The sequence below is a fragment of the Arvicanthis niloticus genome, chromosome 14 (genome assembly GCF_011762505.2).
Source record: "Arvicanthis niloticus isolate mArvNil1 chromosome 14, mArvNil1.pat.X, whole genome shotgun sequence".
In the NCBI taxonomy this organism is placed as follows: Eukaryota; Metazoa; Chordata; class Mammalia; order Rodentia; family Muridae; genus Arvicanthis; species Arvicanthis niloticus.
In genome coordinates, this window is record NC_047671.1 from 9,435,576 (window position 1) to 9,454,425 (window position 18,850).

At 48.8% G+C, this 18,850-nt stretch overlaps 1 protein-coding gene across 2 annotated transcripts in view; it reads left to right on the forward strand.

Annotated features, from left to right (window-relative positions):
- Kcng2 (potassium voltage-gated channel modifier subfamily G member 2) overlaps positions 1-18,850 on the forward strand; it is a 69,256-nt gene that overhangs the window by 26,816 nt on the left and 23,590 nt on the right. For both annotated transcript variants that reach the window (XM_034518285.2, XM_076912379.1), the window contains exon 2: positions 13,512-14,209. In XM_034518285.2, coding sequence (XP_034374176.1) covers positions 13,547-14,209 — 663 coding nt within the window. In that variant the 5' untranslated portion in view covers positions 13,512-13,546. The remainder of the gene's footprint in view (positions 1-13,511; positions 14,210-18,850) is intronic.

An 18,850-nucleotide genomic window follows, 5' to 3' on the forward strand; every position in this document is an offset into this window, starting at 1 on the left:
AAGATAGTTTCAAGTTCAAGATTAGCCTGGACAAGTGAGTCTCCCAACATAGTGAGACCCTGTCTCAAACAATGACAATAAAGAAACAAACAAATAAAAATGTCTTGTTTTAGCTTCTTTCTCAATCCATAAGTAATGGTTACCTCAGTTCATACGATGCTTTTCTTGGTAGAACAGGAAGTTTGAACACTAGCCAGGCAAGTGTTAAGCAATGCCTCCTGGTTGTCATGGTCAGACACGTTTTAATTTTAAACATTTATCAGCTGCAGTCATTCAGGAGTTGACTGAGGGAAAGTGAATCTTTTGAGGTCACACATGGCCTGCACACTTGTGAGAACCCATCCCCTCAGAGCTCTCTGCTTGTAAAAACTGACAAGCCCAACGGAAGAGCCGGGAATGTTTCCCTGAGAGTCTGCAGATGTGACCCATTCTCCTTGAGCCAGATTTATGATAATACCAGAGCCACACAGATGGGGAACCACCCATCAGAACCTTTGCATGAGACTGCGAGGAAGATAGTCCAGTCACTAGAGTGCTAGCCACACAAGGGTAAAGACCTGACTTCAATCGCCCAAAACCGTATAAAAAGCCAACCATAATGGCACATTCTTATAATCCCAGAGCTGTGAAGTCAGAGACAAGCAGACCTCTGGGGCTCACTGGTCAGCTAGCGCAGCCTGCTTGTTCTCTCCAGGCCAAGTGAGATACCCTGCCTCAAGAAACAAAGAAAACAGTACCTGAAAAATGGCACCGGAGTGTTTGTAGACAACTACAGTGTACACATATACATAAAATAAACAAATATTTAAAACACATACACACAAATGACACCAGAGGTTGACCTCTGGCCTTCACATACATACACACACACACACACACACACACACACACACACACAGAGAGAGAGAGAGAGAGAGAGAGAGAGAGAGACAGAGACAGAGACAGAGACAGAGACAGAGACAGAGACAGAGAGAGCTTTATTTATCTGGGTATACCCTAACAACATCTTGGCAGTAAAAAGTCTTTAAATCCTTAAATGGTGAAGCTTAAGCTTAGACCCTCTCCCCCTTGGGGTCCTCCAGCTTGGCATGATGAGACCTCTGACATCAGAACCTGCCCTGGGCTCAATCATTCCTGGTATTGGCTATTTTCAAGGTTGTTCACTTGATAAGACTGAGTGTGTTCTAGCCGTTGGCGCTGTGACACTTTGTGTTGGATGTTGTTTGTATCCACCCTGGGAGTGACGAATGTGGACCAGCTTCCTCGACTACCACTTGGTTTGAGAAGTACTTCTATAGTGACCAATAGAAATGCCTGTGGAAGTCTCTGTGTGTGTCCCCTGGAGAGCAGGGCTAGCAGTGAGTTCCCCATGAACGGGGTCTGGAAGGCATTGGGCTATCTTTAGCAAACAAGGAGCAGGGCTCTTTAGTGCGAAGGGAACACTTGTTTCTGGTTCTCCCTGCTCTGATGTGGCTCACTTGCCTCATATCCTCCCCATCCTCCCCATCCTCCCCTATCCTCCCCTATCCTCCCCATCCTCCCCATCCTCCCCATCCTCCCCTATCCTCCCCCATCCTCCCCATCCTCCCCATCCTCCCCTATCCTCCCCATCCTCCCCTATCCTCCCCATCCTCCCCCATCCTCCCCATCCTCCCCCATCCTCCCCATCCTCCCCTATCCTCCCCATCCTCCCCTATCCTCCCCATCCTCCCCCATCCTCCCCATCCTCCCCCATCCTCCCCATCCTCCCCCATCCTCCCCATCCTCCCCATCCTCCCCTATCCTCCCCTATCCTCCCCATCCTCCCCATCCTCCCCACCCTCCCCATCCTCCCCCATCCTCCCCATCCTCCCCCATCCTCCCCACCCTCCCCATCCTCCCCCATCCTTCCCATCCTCCCCATCCTCCCCCATCCTCCCCATCCTCCCCATCCTCCCCTATCCTCCCCATCCTCCCCATCCTCCCCCATCCTCCCCATCCTCCCCATCCTCCCCCATCCTCCCCATCCTCCCCCATCCTCCCCCATCCTCCCCATCCTCCTTCCTTTGGTAGCCCTCACAACACAACTGTCACTCCAGTCTATCAAGGATGCTGGTGCCTCTGCTTGGACCTCTCATGTTCCAGGGTACCTTTCTCCTAGGGTCCTTCCTGAGCCCCTGGGTCTATGTTCAGCTATTTTACAAACCATTGTCTATGTCAGGCTGTTTTGAGTGGAGCAATAGTCTGTGCTGAGTGTCGGAGGGTGATGCCCTGTTTAAACTCTACAGACTGCATCCTTGTTGCAGCCTCAATGCCCCTGACTACTTTGTCACATACTCTCCTGCATACTTCTATGCTCTCACATATGCGTGCACCCACAGACACATGGAAATAAAGAATAACTCACCATCTAGACAATGCCCCTCCCCCATCTCTGTAAGCCCACTGTCATCTCTCCCTGCCGGAAGGCAATTTGGGTTCATACAAGGTTGATTTGTTCTAATCCTTCACTGTTTGGTAGAACTCTCAATAAAATCATTTGATGATTTTAGACGGAAAGTAGATATTTAATTACTGCTTCCATTTTTTCCTGTGGTTGTAGATGCATTCAGGGTTCCTATTTCTTTGTTCTTTTCTGACGTGCATGGGAGTGGTGCTACACAGCGGTCTTGAACTCCTGGGCTTGAGTGATCCTCTTGCCTCAGCTAATGTGTCTCACCACACCCTCTGGGTTCCTGCTTCTGCAATCAATTTTCAGGCTGTGTGTTTTTGTTTTGAGATGTTTCTTTCTTTCTCCTTTTCTCCCTAGGAGCAGAGAGTTATCATTGCATTTCTTCACGGTGTGTTGGTCCCTGCTGGATCTATGGCCATGTCTCTTTCAGGCCCAGCTTCTCATTTCTCTTCTTCATTAACCCTCCAGTGTTGACTTTTTCTGTTTGGATAAGCGTTAGAACTTAACATTGCTTTTATGCTTCTCCTTGGGGCTTTACAATGAGAGACTCTTCTAACATGCTTTGTGATTAGCTTTCTGTACAGTGTAATTAAGCTCAAAACCTTTGTCTATGCATTACTTTTTCCCTTGGGGCTTTAGTGGTGGTGATAGTGGTGTGTGTGTGTGTGTGTGTGTGTGTGTGTGTGTGTGTGTGTGTGTGTGATGGATATATATGGTATGTATGTGTATGGTATGTGAATGTGTGGTGGTTTGAATGAGAATGACCCCATAGGCTCCCACGGTTGAAAGTTTGTTCCCCAGTTAGCAGAACTGTTTGAGAAGGACTGGGAAGTGTGACCTTGTTGGAGGACGTGTGTCATTGGAGCTGGCTTTGAGATTTCAGAAGCCCATGATAAGACCAGCCTCTCCCTCTCCCTCTCCCCCTCCGTCTCCCTCTCCATCTCCCTCTCCCCCTTCATCTCCATCTCCATCTCCCTCCCCCTCTCCCTCTCCCCCTCCCTCTCTCTTCCTCTTTCTCTCCCTTTCCCCCACCCTCCCTCTCTTCCTCTCTCTCTCTCTCTCTCTCTCTCTCTCTCTCTCTCTCTTCCTCCCTCCCTCTCCCTCCCCACTCTCTGTTTGAGACAGAGTCTCTCACTGAATCAGAAGCTTATCAATTTGATTAGACTGGCTTCAGTGAATTCCAGGGATCTGGCATCTCCTAGCTCTTTTTTTTTTTTTTTTCTTATTCTGGAGTTGTTACATTGGGTCCTCCCTCACACTTGGATAGCAGGCACCTCACTGACAGCCATCTCCTCAGCCCCACTTCAAGTATTGTTTGAAATCAGGAGAAAGAGTGCTTAGAGGAATTCCAGTAAACTCTGGACAAGGCACTGTCAGTCCACTGAGGTATGGATGGAGCCAGCTCTATTCCAGCCCTGCTCCCAAAATCACAAAGCATGTGGCCTTGGGAACAGACAGTGGTGTGTGCACTACTCCAACAGTCTGTGTTAGACACTGGCCTGGAAGCCTGAGTAGCAGCCCACGGCTTTTAGTGAGTGTGTGTGCACGTGTGTGTGTGTGTGTGTGTGTGTGAGAGAGAGAGAGAGAGAGAGAGAGAGAGAGAGAGAGAGAGAGAGACTGTGTGTGTATGCACATGTGTTTATGTGTGTGTGACACTCTGTGTGTGTGTATGTATGCATGTGAGCAGAATAGCTCACATATGGTAGCCAGGAAACAAAAAAATACAGGAAGGCTCCCAAGAACAGTCTCCCAGTGATACTTCTTTCAGCTCAGTCCCAACCTTCTACATGTTGCCACCTTCCAATAATGTCACCCTATCGTAAATCCATCGGGAATGAATCCATTGACTAGTTCAGCACCTTTGTGATCTAATTGTCTCTCTCACAGACACACTCTGGAGTGCTTCCTGAGCCAACCAGTTGACAGTCAAAACCAACCACCCTGCCTCGTAGGACAGGCAGGATTCCAGTCCCAGTGGTGATTGATGGTTGACTCCGGACATTTTAAATCTTCAGTGGCCTGAACACCACACGCTCTTGGTGGAGACTGCGTTGAGTATTAGTTAACGGTTCAGAGTGACCCTTACCACCATTCTTCATTTTCTGCACAGTACCCAGGAAATTAGCTGGTGTCATCAACATTTTCTAATAAAACCACCTTTGTGTTAGATGAATTTGCCCCACTATGGCTGCTGCTGGTTTCTGAGCACACTGAGGTGGGTGGGGCTGAGCTCTTCTGCCATCGCTGCTTGGTGTTCTAAATAGACTGTCAACTGTCAGCTTATAATGAGCCCATCTGTAGCCCCTGTGGGTGGAGGAACATCTATGCTGTCCCTTATTCACTCTTTGACGTCACTTTCACAAGGTCATGAGGCCAACAGATGGGAGCTCAGGTTTTCTTACCTTTAACTGGCTTTTCAAGTGTCCCGAGACACCTTGGGTTGAAGCTAGCATTGTGGGGACTCAAAGTCACCATGGTACACATACGTAATGTTTAATTACCACCAACGAACTGTGTTCCCTCCCAATGGCCTCCTTTCAAGCAAGCTCTCTCTGTTTTCATAAGTGCTCTGCCCCAGGGAGATGATAATGTCAGCATCGACACTTCTGATAATGTGCCATTAATCTCCAGCAGCGCTGAGAGAGACTGGCGCTGGAATACGCAGCCCCCTCCGGAACATTCTGTATCCAACTTGGTCTTTGCTTTATGTCTGTGTTATCAAATCCATCCAAAAAGCCCAGGGCTGTCAGAATATATTCACTGCAGATTTAGATCCCAGTAAACCAAAGGAGAAGCTGCCCATAACAGGCCCACACCAGGAATCAGACCACACATGCCTGGGAGAAGTTTACATCCGATCTGTTGTCCTTGAGAGGGTCAGGGCCACTCCTTTTGGGGCTTAGTGACCTTCACTGCCCTGGTTCCTCCTTGTTTTTTTTTTTTTTTTTTTTTTTTTCCCATATAAGTGACAGCTGCATTCCTCACAGAATTGCTGATATCCATGGATAGTTATCACATCTGCCATCCTCAAGCCAGAGTGACACTAAAGAAAGCCAGAGCTGGACTCTTAACATGTTGACAGGGAAATGAGCAGAAGCCTGTGGCATCCTGCCAGAGACAAGAGAGCGGCCAGAACTTGCTGTCTCAGAATAGGATCCTTTTGCTCCCAACAGTGTGGGACTCCACCTTTTCCCTATAGGACTCATATTGTTTCTGATTTGGGACCCCTTTCTGGGTACCACGTAGGGCACAACAGGGCTGAATGCTCCAAGATGGCTTCCATCCTACTGACACCTCTTTTCATTCCTGGCTTCTAAACATAACGGTATCCACCATGACTCCTGATCTAGCCAAGCATCCTGGGGCAGAGTCATGGAGATATCTCTAATTAATGATGCTCCATTTTCCACTTATACCTCAGGGACATCACCACTCCCAGCAACCTTCTGCTCGAGGTGGCCTAAGAGCTTTGAGTTTCACAGATACAAGTCTAGCTTCACATGGTTTGCCTGGCTTCTGAGACAACCTTGTTTGTTTGTTGTTGTTTTGTTTTTTTAAACTTGAACCAGAGAAATCACATCACTTTCTTTATGGATTGATTTTTTTCTTTAGATGCCCCTTTTGTTACTGCTGTGGCTGTAAAGGTCTCTCTTTAACTCTTCCCTTCATGCTCTGAGGAGCTAGCAACCTGCCTTTTATACTCCAGTCCCTATGGAGTTTAGCCTGTGGCTCTGTCTTGCTGCAGTGCCTTCCGGTCCCTAAGTGTTTGGTTTTGCTCTGATGGAGTGCACCGAGTGGTCCTCATCCACCCCGAGGCCTCTTTGCCTTGACTGGGTGTTGGATGGAATTTCCTTTCTCTCTCTTTTTTTTTTTTCCTACAGAGCTGTCAGGTTTCCTCGATGATTGCAGAACCTGTAAGCCGTCTGCTCTGTTCCATACGAAGGGTGGGCAAGATCTCCAGCGCTCTCAGAGCACTCGACTCTACAATCTCAATTCAAAAGGAAATTGTCTTAAAAACACTTACAACATGTAATTACTGTTCGTGTCTGAAGATGAAGATTCTGGGGGAAGAAAACTCATCCCAGCAGAAGTTCCTCAGCGATTACCCAGTTACACTTATTACTCATCCTTCCGTATAAACACTTGGATTTGACAGAAGGAGCCAGGCCATCCTGCCATGGCAGAAGACGAGGGGTGGGGGTTGGAAGACATGGGGGCAGAAGGCAGGCAGAGGCAGGGCCTCTCTGGAGATGTGATGTCCCCATGGAAGAGACCAGGTGTCCCCTCCAGTTCTCAGGTAGCAACGTGGACTTGGCTCTGATTTGGGTGGGTAGAGAGAATGTGCTGTATACACACACCAGGCTTTGCAAACTTGGGTCTCATAGGACCTGGCGGGAAAGCTCAGCATCCTGGAGTGGATGTTCTTTAATTCTGGGAATTAAAGTGATGGACAGGATGAGATGCTGACACACATTTGCCAGGGCATTAGGCACGTGGGTGTGGTGCCTTCAGAGAACCTTATCTGCAACCTAGGACAAATCAGGTCCTCAAGGACAGGGCAGGTGGCAGGACTGTATACAAACCAGAATGCTAGGTTCAGATGCTGCCCTTGCTGGACCAATCAGGGCAGTTGTCCTTCCTCCTCACCGCTCATCTTCCTGTCCATTAGTAAGCTCTGTCTCCAACCGAATCCCCACTGCTGAGTCTCCACAGCAGATGGCTGTTCAGTCAGTCAGACTGCCCAGCCCCAACCCTTCCAGATTCCTCAATGTTGTGGGCCACTGCCCTGCTCTGGGAAGCAAGTGCCTGGCTGTGCTCCACTTCTCTGGCACACCATCCTCGAAGTGCAGAACAAACCAGTGTGGGATTCTTGGTGTCTCATGTCTGGTACAGGGAGATAAAAATGAGTACATCCTGGGGCGGGAGCTTGGTGTTGGCCTTGAGTTCTTGGGGGTTACAACACACTCACTCTTGGCGACTCTCAGAAGTTCCCCTCCCCTCCCCTCCCCCACACAATCCTACTAAAGTAACTGCTCATGTTCAGGAGACACTTCTCAATTCCTCACTGTCACATAGAACTTACTAGCAAGCATGGACACTTTCTTCCTTCTTTCCCCCTTCTCTCTCTCTCTCTCTCTCTCTCTCTCTCTCTCTCTCTCTCTCTTTCTGTGACAAAGCGTATGTGAAAGGCAGTTTAAGAGAGAAGGGATTTGGTTCAGCTCACAGTTAGAAGGCACAGCTTGTCCTGGTAGGAATGTGAGGATCCTGGTTACTTGGTGTCTTAGTCGGTGTTCTATTGCTATGAAAAGACACCATGACCACAGCAACTCTTATAACAGAAAGCATTTAAATGGGGCTGGCTTAAAGTTTTGGAAGTTTAACCCGTTGTCATCATGACAGAAGTATGGCAGCACACAGGAAGGCATGGCATGGTGCTGGAGAAGTAGCTGGGACTTCTACATCAGATCTGAAGGCAGCGAGAAGAGAGAGACTGTGGGCTCTTTGAAACCTCAAAGCCCACCCCCAGTGACACACTTCCTCCAACAAGAGCACACCTCCTAAACCTTTCAAGTAGTGCCACTCCCTGGTGACCAAGCATTCAAATCCATGAGCCTATGGGGACTGTTCTCATTCAAACTGCCATACATGACATCCACAGACAGGAAGCAGAGAGAGATGAATTCTGGTTCTGTTTGGTGCTTTCCTTTTTAATCGATCTGAGATGCTAACCCATGGAATGGTGCACCCACATTCAGGAAGGGTGTTTCAACCTCAGTGAAACCCCTCTGGAATCTCTCACGAAGATACACCTAGAGCCGTGACTCAGGCATGGTTCTACATCCTGTCAAGCTGACAATCAAGATGAAGCATCATAGTGCGTGAACCGTACATCATCACCCTTCTCTCTGTGTCCTTCCCTCTGCTTGTCACATTTCCTGTCATGCATCAGGTGACTCATATCTGGCCCCACAAAACCACATGCTGAACACCCACCTGGACATGTGTGTTTTCAATTCCTATGTTGTCTCAGTGAGAAGTTTGTTTTGCTGGGCAGTGCTTAGGGAAACAAACTGTTAACACTGAGGGAAGGCCCTAGCGTTGACCACCAAAGGTAGTGATTGTCAGGGCTTATACACTGTTCCCGTGGACAGCGCTGGATCTCACCTGGACCCACCACTTGGAATTTTTTCCATTGGGATAAAATCACACAGCATTATACTTATCATTTTGATCATTTCAAAGTATACAGTTTGGTGGGTTCTTAAAAATCTGTTAACAAGGTTGTAGAGCCGTCACCACTGTGTGGTTTGGGGCCATCTTCATCATGTCAGAGGAAATCCTACTAAGTGCTTATGTATTGCGGGAGATATTTAAATCGGCCCGTAGTCAAGCCCACTATCTAAGCTGCTGCGGCTCTGCTTAGCTCAGCCGCCATGTCCGAGGCCAGAGGCCACATGTTCGAGGAAGCTAGAAACAGCCAGCCAGAAACACCAGCCCTGCCACCCACAAGATGCCACAAGTATGGGAGATGGCTCTGCCAATCTTCCACGCTGTCTCCGCAAGGCTGGGCATTGCCCAGACCATCCCACCATCCATGCAGGCCCAGTAAGAAAATGAGACTCTAATGCTTAAATATTAATCAAAGGCTTTATATGTTTGGTAATGCTCAATAACAATATGACCATATCATTAGACGTGTAATTTAATACCCCACATAGATATACCAACTACCTTTGACTGCTAGAGACACGCACACATCTGCTTCCATATTCTCCTCTCTCTGGTCTCTCTCTCCTAGCTCCTCCTCTTCTCCTCTTTCTCTCCTTACTCCTCCTCTTCCTTTCCTTACTCCTCCCACCTTAGCTCCTCCTACATTTATGCACCATACCTCTCTTTGTCTCTGTGAATGACCTTACCGTGGACATTTCACATCCGTGGGCTCATGCCATGTGACCTTTTCTACAGAGCCTTTTACACCTGGCAGACCATGCTCAAGTTTTGTTCCTGTGGTAGTAATACTCCATGGTTTTTGTCTCCAGAATGTACCAGGCTCTGGTTCCTCATTCACAACTTGATGGGACTTTGGTTGGACTCATCCTTTGGCTATTTTGAACACTGTATACGCATGTTTGTATACATCTTAGTTTGTGTGTTTTCATTCCTCTCAGGTACTTATGTAGGAGTAAACCACTGAGTCACCGGTGTGGTAAGGTGCCTCCACCTGATTATTTTTTTTAAAGATTTATTTATATACATGAATACACTGTAGCTATCTTCAGACACACCAGAAGAGGGTATCGGATCCCATTATAGATGGTTGTGAGCCACCATGTGGTTGCTAGGAATTGAACTCAGGACCTCTGGAAGAGCAGTCAGTGCTCTTAACCACTGAGCCATCTCTCTATCCCCGATCTCTCCAGCCCTGACACTACCTGATCTTGGGGTCACTGCCAACTCTTCTCTGTGAGGCTGTGCTCGTCATTGTCCCCCACCACGTCTGAGGTTCTTGTGTTTCTATATCTTGGCTGACACTGGTTTTACTATCTGTTTGGTGTGTAAGTGTATGTGTTTTATGCATATGCACATACGTGTACATATGTGTGGAAACCGAGGTCAACCTCAGGGGTCATTCTTCAGGATCCATCATCTTGATTTTTGAGAAGAGGTCTCTTACTGGAACCTAGGGCTCGACAGTTTATCTGGGCTGGCTGTGGTGAGCCCCAAAGATCAACCTGTCTCCATCTTCTCAGACCTGGGATTAAAAGCACTCACCTCTATTCCTGGATTTTTACATGGGTGTTGGGAACTGGACTCAGGTCCTCAATTTTATCTGGCAAAGTGCACAAAAAGTGTTATCTCACCCAGACCCAAGAAGTCAGAATGCTTTCCTATTGAAATAAAACTACATAGAATTATACTCAATATTTTAATCATCATAGAGTATGCGAGTCAGTCTTTTTAAACACACTAACAGTCATTTGTGACTATCACAGATAACTTGTACACTGAGCTATCTCCATCTCACTGGGCGGCGGTGCCATCCCTCCACCTGCTGGCCACAAGGCATCTGGTGGAACACTGGCAGTTCGCCCTAATGAAGATCCCTTGGTATGGCTTCCTTTAGCTTTTTTATTTGTTGATTTTTGTGTTTGAGACAGGATCTCACACTATATCCTGAACAACCTGGAACTTACTCTGTAGCCCAGGCTAGCCTCAAACTCGTGACTATTCTCTTTGTCTAGTTTCCCAAGAGCTGGGATTATGGGCATGCATCATTACCTCAGGATATTTCTTGAACATATTTAATTTAGTTTATTTAGTCTCTTCTGGTGGAGCAGTGTACAGGCCCCCTCAGGGACAGTTTGTCTTAGTTGTTCTCTTTCTGTGAGGAGGCTATTCTTTTTTATACTTCATATTCTTCATAATTTTTGTTGTTGAAACTGGACATTCTAAACAGCGTAAGCAACAGTTATAGAAATCAGATCCCCAACCAGTGATTGGCCATACTTAGTGATGCTTGTTTGCACAGCTCATGGTTTAAAAGATCAAGTTTGTAAGTCCTGTATGCCTTTCCCTATGTGGTCATAATGGCTCTGCTCCATTAGATCCACAGAAAGAAAAGCAAACCCAGTGTTTGCAGATGGGCTGTGTGAGCGGGGACCTTGCCAGCCCTCAGCCAGGCAGCCGATATAACCCTTCTGCTCACCTGCCTCTGTCCCTAAAGTTCAGCCAGGGACAGCCTTGGAGGCGTCTTTGATATTTACTGAATTAACACATCCCTGGCATATGTGCAGCATCTCCAGTCCCAAAGCATCTTCTAATTCCTTATTCCCTGAGCACCTCCTGCCCTCCAGAGCGCTTCTCCATCCAATGCCATCCACCGCCTCAGGCAACAACCGCTATATCCTCCTATGAATGCTTTGACAGACAGTCTTAAGCTGGCTGCATTGGCTCCAAGCAGGTTCCTGGTATGAGAGATAACAGCAAAGCCTTTGGGTCGGTCTTCTCAGAGGTTGGCAGGAACTTTAGGGAATGGCGAGGCCTGGTGAGGTATGTTTTTCTGGTGAAAGTGCAGGTGTCAGTAGTGCAGGCTGTGTTTTTCAAGGACACCATTGGGTTGAGAGCATGGGGTAGACAGAATAACATCTCTAAACTAGGCGCAGGACATGGACAAGATGAGTCTCCTAAGCATTGATCAGGGGTAGATGTGGGGTGACTTCCCTGAGCTGGGATCAGGAGTGGCTATGGGGTAACTTCCTCTGGTATAGAAAAGACACAGAGAAAATCCAGTTGCTGCAACCATTGTTACTAAGATTCAGTTCTCTCTCTCTCTCTCTCTCTCTCTCTCTCTCTCTCTCTCTCTCTCTCTCTCTCTCTCTCTCGTATATAGTGTTCTGCCTGCATTTATGCCTTGCAAGCCAGGAGAAGGCACCAGACCTCATCACAGATGGTTGTGAGTCACCATGTGGTTGCTGGGAATTGAACTCAGGACCTCTGGAAGAGCAGACAGTGCTCTTAACCACTGAGCCATCTCTCCAGCCCCAGTTGCTTTCTCTTAAGGTCCTCATGGCCACTGACAGTTTTGGGATTAGTGCTAAAGTCCCACAAAAGTTAGCTCTGAAACTTTTTACCTGTGTTTCATTACCTTGAGGAAGGATTCAAGAGTGCTTTATTGTGCAATGTATTTTCACATAGGATGCTGAGGTTAAGGCTGAGAAAATTCTTTCCTAGCAGGTGTGCTGACAAGAATCATTTGTCTGTCCATCCGTCTGTCTGTCACTATGACAATATGGAGGGGGGAGGAAATGTCCCCCAAGAGACAACCAAAGTGTCCTTGCTGGCAGGTTGGTCTAACCTGGACCAACTGGGACTTGCCTGTCAGCCTTTCTCTTGTTACTGTTACCATAGCTCTGAGTGCCTCTGGTGAATGTCTGGCTTTTCCATTCCAGGAAGCAAAGAAGCACCACTGTAAACAGTAAATTGGAGGGAGCAGGGAATCCTCTAGAAAAACAGCAGAAGTCTCTGTGCAGTCAAAGTCTTTGATGTTAGTAATACCCCCCCCCTTTTATATATATATATAGAATCCTCTAGGACAAGTGAGCCCAGTGGAGGAAAAAAATGTGTATGCCAAACAGTTGGCATAGAAACCTAGAAGGCTCACAGAGCATCTGAATAATTTCTGTGGGTACCCAACAGTTCCTCTGACTTAGAAACCAAGGCTGGTTGAAAAATCGGGCACTGTGGGTTTCCGTCTTCCTTGATTGGTGATTCTCAACCCCAGCTGTGCAGCAAAATTACCTGGAAGCTTTGCTGCGAGCAGAGCGGACCTCTGCCATCATAGAGATGTCAAAGATGCATGAAGCATAAAAAGGCCTGGCGCGATACAAATATTTGTGAGATGCAGGCAGTTTCCTCTACGACCACCAGAGTACCGGACCCCTCCTCATCTGTGAAGATGCAGGCGGGACCTCTAAGAAAAACTGCCCTGGTTTCTCATATATAATTATCATATCTTTCTTTACATTTTTCTTTACTTCCTACGTTGTGCTCAGTGTTTCTCATTTGGCTTTAAATGTCTCTTTATAATTGGTTCCTTTAAATCCAGTCTAGAGCAGTGTCCACACGGAGCATTTGCTAGAATTTTGTAAGTCTGTTTCTACCTTACGGCAAGCCCCACCTCACCTTTATTTTCCTCATTAACTTCGTGGGAGGGTGGGGTAACTGAGCTCTTTCTAAATACAGACCTGCCCGGGGCAGACCAGACATGGGGTTGTAAGAAGCCTTATCCTGACAGATACGTGGCACAAACCCTACTTGAGTCGAGTTTCTGCCCACGACCCTTCCTTGCCTGGGAATTTTTTTCTGTGTCCCTGCATTCTAGGAGGTGAAGTAGGTAAGGATACAGTATTTGGGGGTGGGGGGGGATCCCAAATCTGGATATGGCGGGGCCTGCAGGAGTGCCAGAATTAGGGGTGAAGCTGGGCTAGGAAGTTCCTGCCCGTCCCCCAACCGGGATCTTTGGCTAGGCGGTCTTCTCGGATGGATGGCCGCAGTCCTAACAGTGCGATTCCTTTTGCAGGCCCAGTCTCCTGATCGCGGCCGGCATATGGGGCCATGGCCCGGCTCCCGGGGCACCCGGAGGCCCCCGGCGCGGAGCCTGGCAGCGCAGGCCGAGGGGCCCGAGGCGGCCGCGGGGCCCGGGCGCGCCACGTCATTATCAACGTCGGGGGCTGCAGGGTGCGTCTGGCCTGGGCCGCGCTGGCCCGCTGTCCCCTGGCGCGCCTCGAGCGCCTGCGAGCCTGCCGCGGCCACGACGAGCTGCTGCGCGTGTGTGACGACTACGACGTGAGCCGCGACGAGTTCTTCTTCGACCGCAGCCCGTGCGCTTTCCGCGCCATCGTGGCGCTGCTGCGCGCCGGCAAGCTGAGGCTGCTGCGCGGCCCGTGCGCCCTGGCCTTCCGCGACGAGCTGGCCTACTGGGGCATCGACGAGGCGCGGCTGGAGCGCTGCTGCCTGCGCCGCCTGCGCCGCCGCGAGGAGGAGGCCGCCGAGGCGAGCGCCGCGCCGCCCGCCCGAGGGCCGCCGAGCAGCCCGGGCCGAGCCCGGGGCAGCGGGCGGCTGGAGCGAGGCCGACGGCGCCTGCGCGACGTGGTGGAGAACCCGCACTCCGGCCTGGCGGGCAAGCTCTTCGCCTACGTCTCCGTGGCCTTCGTGGCCGTCACGGCCGTCGGCCTGTGCCTGAGCACCATGCCTGACGTCCGCGCAGAGGAGGAACGGGTGAGCGTGGGCGCAGCCTGCAGGGCCTACGGGACAGAGGGGGAGCCAGCATCAGGGAGGTGTGGCCAAAAGGCCACATGGACGGGGTGTGCAGGTTACTTTTTAGGGTTGTCCACTCTGCCCCCGGCAGTGGCTAGAGCTCCAGGCTCCACACCCCTTTTCCATGCTAGTTGAGTGATCAGGAGTGAGGGTCCACTGAGTTGAGCCTCCAAATTTCGTTAAATTCCAGGACAAGGACGCACAGCTTTTCTTCTGGGGCCCTCTCTGTATCTTCAACAGCTCAGCAGGCGGTACCTACAAAATCTAGACAAGACAGAGCTAAAAATGTACCCGGTATCTTAAGGGTCTAGAGGGGCAGTTCTCAACCTGGGGGTTAAACGATCCTTTCACGGGGGCTGTATATCAAATATTTACATTATGATTCATAACAGTAGCAACATTACAGTTATGAAGTAGCAACGAAAATGATTTTATGGTTGGGGGTCACCAGAACATGAGGAACTGTATTAAAGGGTTCTCTTTTCTGCCTTGTCCACCAATCCTAGAATGCCAGCACAGGAGACAGATTTGTTATTTGTGGTTAGCAGATTCTAGTGACCGGCAAGAGGAAATAAAACAAAACAAACCAACTTAAAAGCATTTGTCACATTGACCATCATGGAAAGTTCTGCAAACAACTGGGGAAAGATATTATGTAACCAACTGGGGTCTGTGTTTGGGGATACTGAGATTCCTGCAGAAGAAGACATTCTACACTTGAATTTCGCTCAGTGCTACCCCAAGTCCTTCCAGTCTCTTCCCTAGGCACGGTCCTGTCCCTCTGAGCAGACACTTCCAACTTCCTCACAGACACACCTTCCTTGGGCAGAGCTCACAGGCCAGCTTCTTAGAGTCCTGTCCTGTCCCTGCCCATGCCCAATTCTGACCTAATGCGATCAACACATTCAGAGAACAAGAATTTACCAAGAGCTTGGCAGCCCTGGCTGCAAATTAAACTAAAATGTAAACTTAAGGAAATCGGCTTGGCTTGCTTCACCACTGGGCATCCGAGCATGAGCCAAGTTCAGTCATTTTAAGTAGTCATGAGTTTCTGGTTCTGCTGTGATACTTGTGGCAGGATGTTTGGCTCAGTTGTAAAGCATTTGGCTGGCTTATACAGTGGAGGTGGGTTGAGGAAGAGACTTTCAAAGTGTTGAGTTTTTGCATAGTAATCACTCCATATACTGCTCAGGAAGAAAGGCATTTGGGAAAAAATTGTCCTATAGAAGTCAGGGGTGCCTCAGCTAAAGATGACAGATCTGGAAAAGCCCAAGCCCCAGATCCCCTAGAAACACCTGCTCACCCCCAGTTGCTCCAGCTGTGGACACATCCAAGAATCATCTTCCAATTTCAATTACAATTAAACAGTGGTGACCCCTGTAGAGAGAGGTCTTCCAAGATGTGTCCACACTCCTACCCAGTCTCACCCTCACGTACCCCTTCCTCCTTTCCTACTCTAAGGAGAAGGGAATACCAACCCACTCCTAACACATCAAGTCCAAATAGGAATACGTACATCCTCTTCCACTGAGGCCAAACAAAGCAGCCACGGCAGGAGAAAGGGATCCAAAGGCAGCCATAAGAGTAAGAAGAGTAAGAGACAGCCCCGGCTCCAATTGTTAGGGACCAAGACCAAGCTGCACATCTGCTACATCTGTGTAGGGACCTGGGTCCAGCCCATGCTCTTTGGTTGGTGGTTCAGTCTCTGTGAGCGCCCCTGGGTCCAGAAACATTAATTTTTATGAAAAGTAGTTTTTGACACATGTAAGGGATACCTTTGAGGGACTTCTGTATCCACAGAGCTCTCTCTGGATATGTTGGTTAGGCAATGGGAAGCCATAGCTGCTCCTACACCATGTTCTCTGGCACACCTTAGGATACCTTGATCCAGAAGCTGCAGAGAATGGTCCTCTGGGGTCTTTAGATGTCCAAGAAATGTCTGTCCCCTGCATGCTTTAGGTACACGTAAGTAGGCAGTGTTGTGAGCATGTCCCAGGAAAAAGCCTTATATCCCATCAGCTGTTTTATGTTTAGTCAAACATACATGAAACTTGCCATCTTGCCACAGTGCAGCATGCAGCAGTAATGCCGTGCATATTCACAGGTGTTAGATTTTACCCACCCATCTCCAGGACTCTCCACCTCAAGAACAACAGAAAGTACCAAGCCTGGTTAGCAGGAAGAGTTGAACAAATAAAGTTGACCAGGCACTGTAGCAGGAGATATTTGAAATGACAGCAGCCGCCTGGCTGCTGGCTCTAAGTTCCCACACTAATGGTGGCACCAGCTGGCCAGTGGCACTGGCACAGGACCTACAAAATGTTGGCATGGCTGCTGCCTCTGCTGGTCAGCTCCGTGGCCTCCATGGCTCTAGACATGGCCCCTGAGCCAACTCTGCCATCCCCATAGGGCTCGGCTAAACCCCAGACAATAACCACCATCCTCGGGTAGATATCACAATTCGCAGTACCCGTTAGAAATAAGACTCTTAATGCTTAAAGATTATCAATGGATTTATATATTAGCAAATACTCAATACACAAGATGCCCACACAATTAGAATTGTTATCTCAATTATCTAACCTTGATATGAATAAGTACCTGAGACTGCTAGAGACACGAGGGTGACATCAGCAGCCATCTTGCCTCCTCCTCTTCTTCCTCCTCCTCTTTCCCTGTGCTTTTCTCTCCTCCCAACTCCTAGCCTCGCCTCCCTCTACCCTGTCCAATGACAGGGCTGTGCTGCAAATACATTGGGCAGGAAATTTCTGCCACAGGGCACCATTAATAACACTGGCTGGGAGCTCCATCAGGGACTGGTGCACTTGTTCTGTAAGCCACTGATGCAGAAACCACAGCCTGCCTGCCTTACTGTGGCACATCTCAGCCCAGTAGAAAGTGGAATGTTTCCCTGGGATTGGCCAATGTAGAGCAGGGTTGGCCCCTTCCTGAGGCTGTTGGGTCTATCCTTGCCTTTTAGCTACAGGCCACGGCTTCTCAATCCTTCATCACTGTGACGTTCACTTTCACAGGTCTTGTCTTATGGACCTCAGTCTCCTGTGTGTGCAAACCCTAGACCCTTATCAAGCTCGCCTGGGTAACTGGCGAGTCCCTTCTCAGAGCCTGTAACTTTATCACACTGCAAATTCCTTTTGCCTCATGCATTTTCTCAGACAGTTTCTTGGTAGCAAGCAAAATCATGGTGCATTCCACGTAGGCCTGCTGCCTTGTTCTCCAGACAGAGTATCTTAAGGTCTGCCGTGTGCCTTGTCTAGGTTAGGAGCCACACCTGCCTGCTGGCCCCAGAGTTCAGCAGGCACCGGTGGACCTGGTACCCAGTTCAGGCTGTGTGACCTGGGTCTGCACCAATACCAAGGGACCAGTGCTCACTACAGTGACCGTGCAGATGTGTGTGTGTTTGCACAGTGACTGTGCAGATGTGTGTGTGTTTGCACACGGCCTTTCTATTGCAGTCACATCGTCTACCAGCCTGCAAGCTTTCAGCTCCTCACACCTGTTGGTTGTAAACTGCTGTTCTCATGGAATCAGTTCTTTCTCATATTTCTTGTGTTGTGTTCATAACCGCACACTACACAGGTATCCTACAACCTTTCCCTAGGGAATTGTGTTGTGACATTGTGCCTCTGCCACACCTGGCTCCCAGTCTCCTGGTCCCAGTAGGCTGTGCCCTTAACCTAATCCCTGGGAGAGCATTCACTCAGTAGCTGTGTCTTTTAGAGAAGAACAGTCATTGCTTTCAAACCTACCGTGTATTTTCATGCCGTAAAAACAGAGTTACCAACCAATAGCCTGAAAATATATGGCCACAATGGCTGATGTAAATTTTTTGACTCTTAAAAAGTACATTCTGGGGTAAATACCATCATACCTGTTTCCTAAATCCCCAAGTGGACACCCCATGGCAATGTGCAGAGTTCCCATGTTTTGTATACTAAATTGTGACCCTGGGGTCACTAATCAGTGTCTCAGCAGCAGGTGCTGAAGGAGGTTGGAAGGATTGGGAAGCCAGGGCCTGGAGTAGGTCTTGCAGATGGAGATTGAGATCGGTACTGTGTCTCTCTAAGCTCTTGACCTTTTGTGTGGGAAACCTGCAGAGGAAACAGGAGTCTCCAGCACGGCGATATCTTCAGAAAGTCTCCAATGGCTCTATAGCCTTTACTAGGTTGGGGTGGGAGATATGGCTCCTCTACCTTCCCCATGCTGCAGGCCAGTGTTAATGTGTATGCTCAGTATTACATGCCTTTTCCTGGGGAGACATGAACAAACATCTGTTCAGATAGACACCAAGGAAATGATTACCCAGTGAGTGTATTGTGTGTACTTACAGGACCATGAGTGACCACTTAGGCAGCGCTGTTACTGAAAAGCTCACATAGCATGGACGAGAACTCATGAAAGCTGCATCTCTAGATTACAGGCAGCTTTGAGATCTGAAGAGATGGTTCAGCAGTTAAGAGCTCTAGCTGCTCTTCCAGAGGACCTGCGCTCCAATTCCCAGAACTCACATGACAGATCCCAACCATCTGTAACAACCACCCCAAGGGATCAGAGACCTTCTGGCTTCTGAAGACACCACATGCA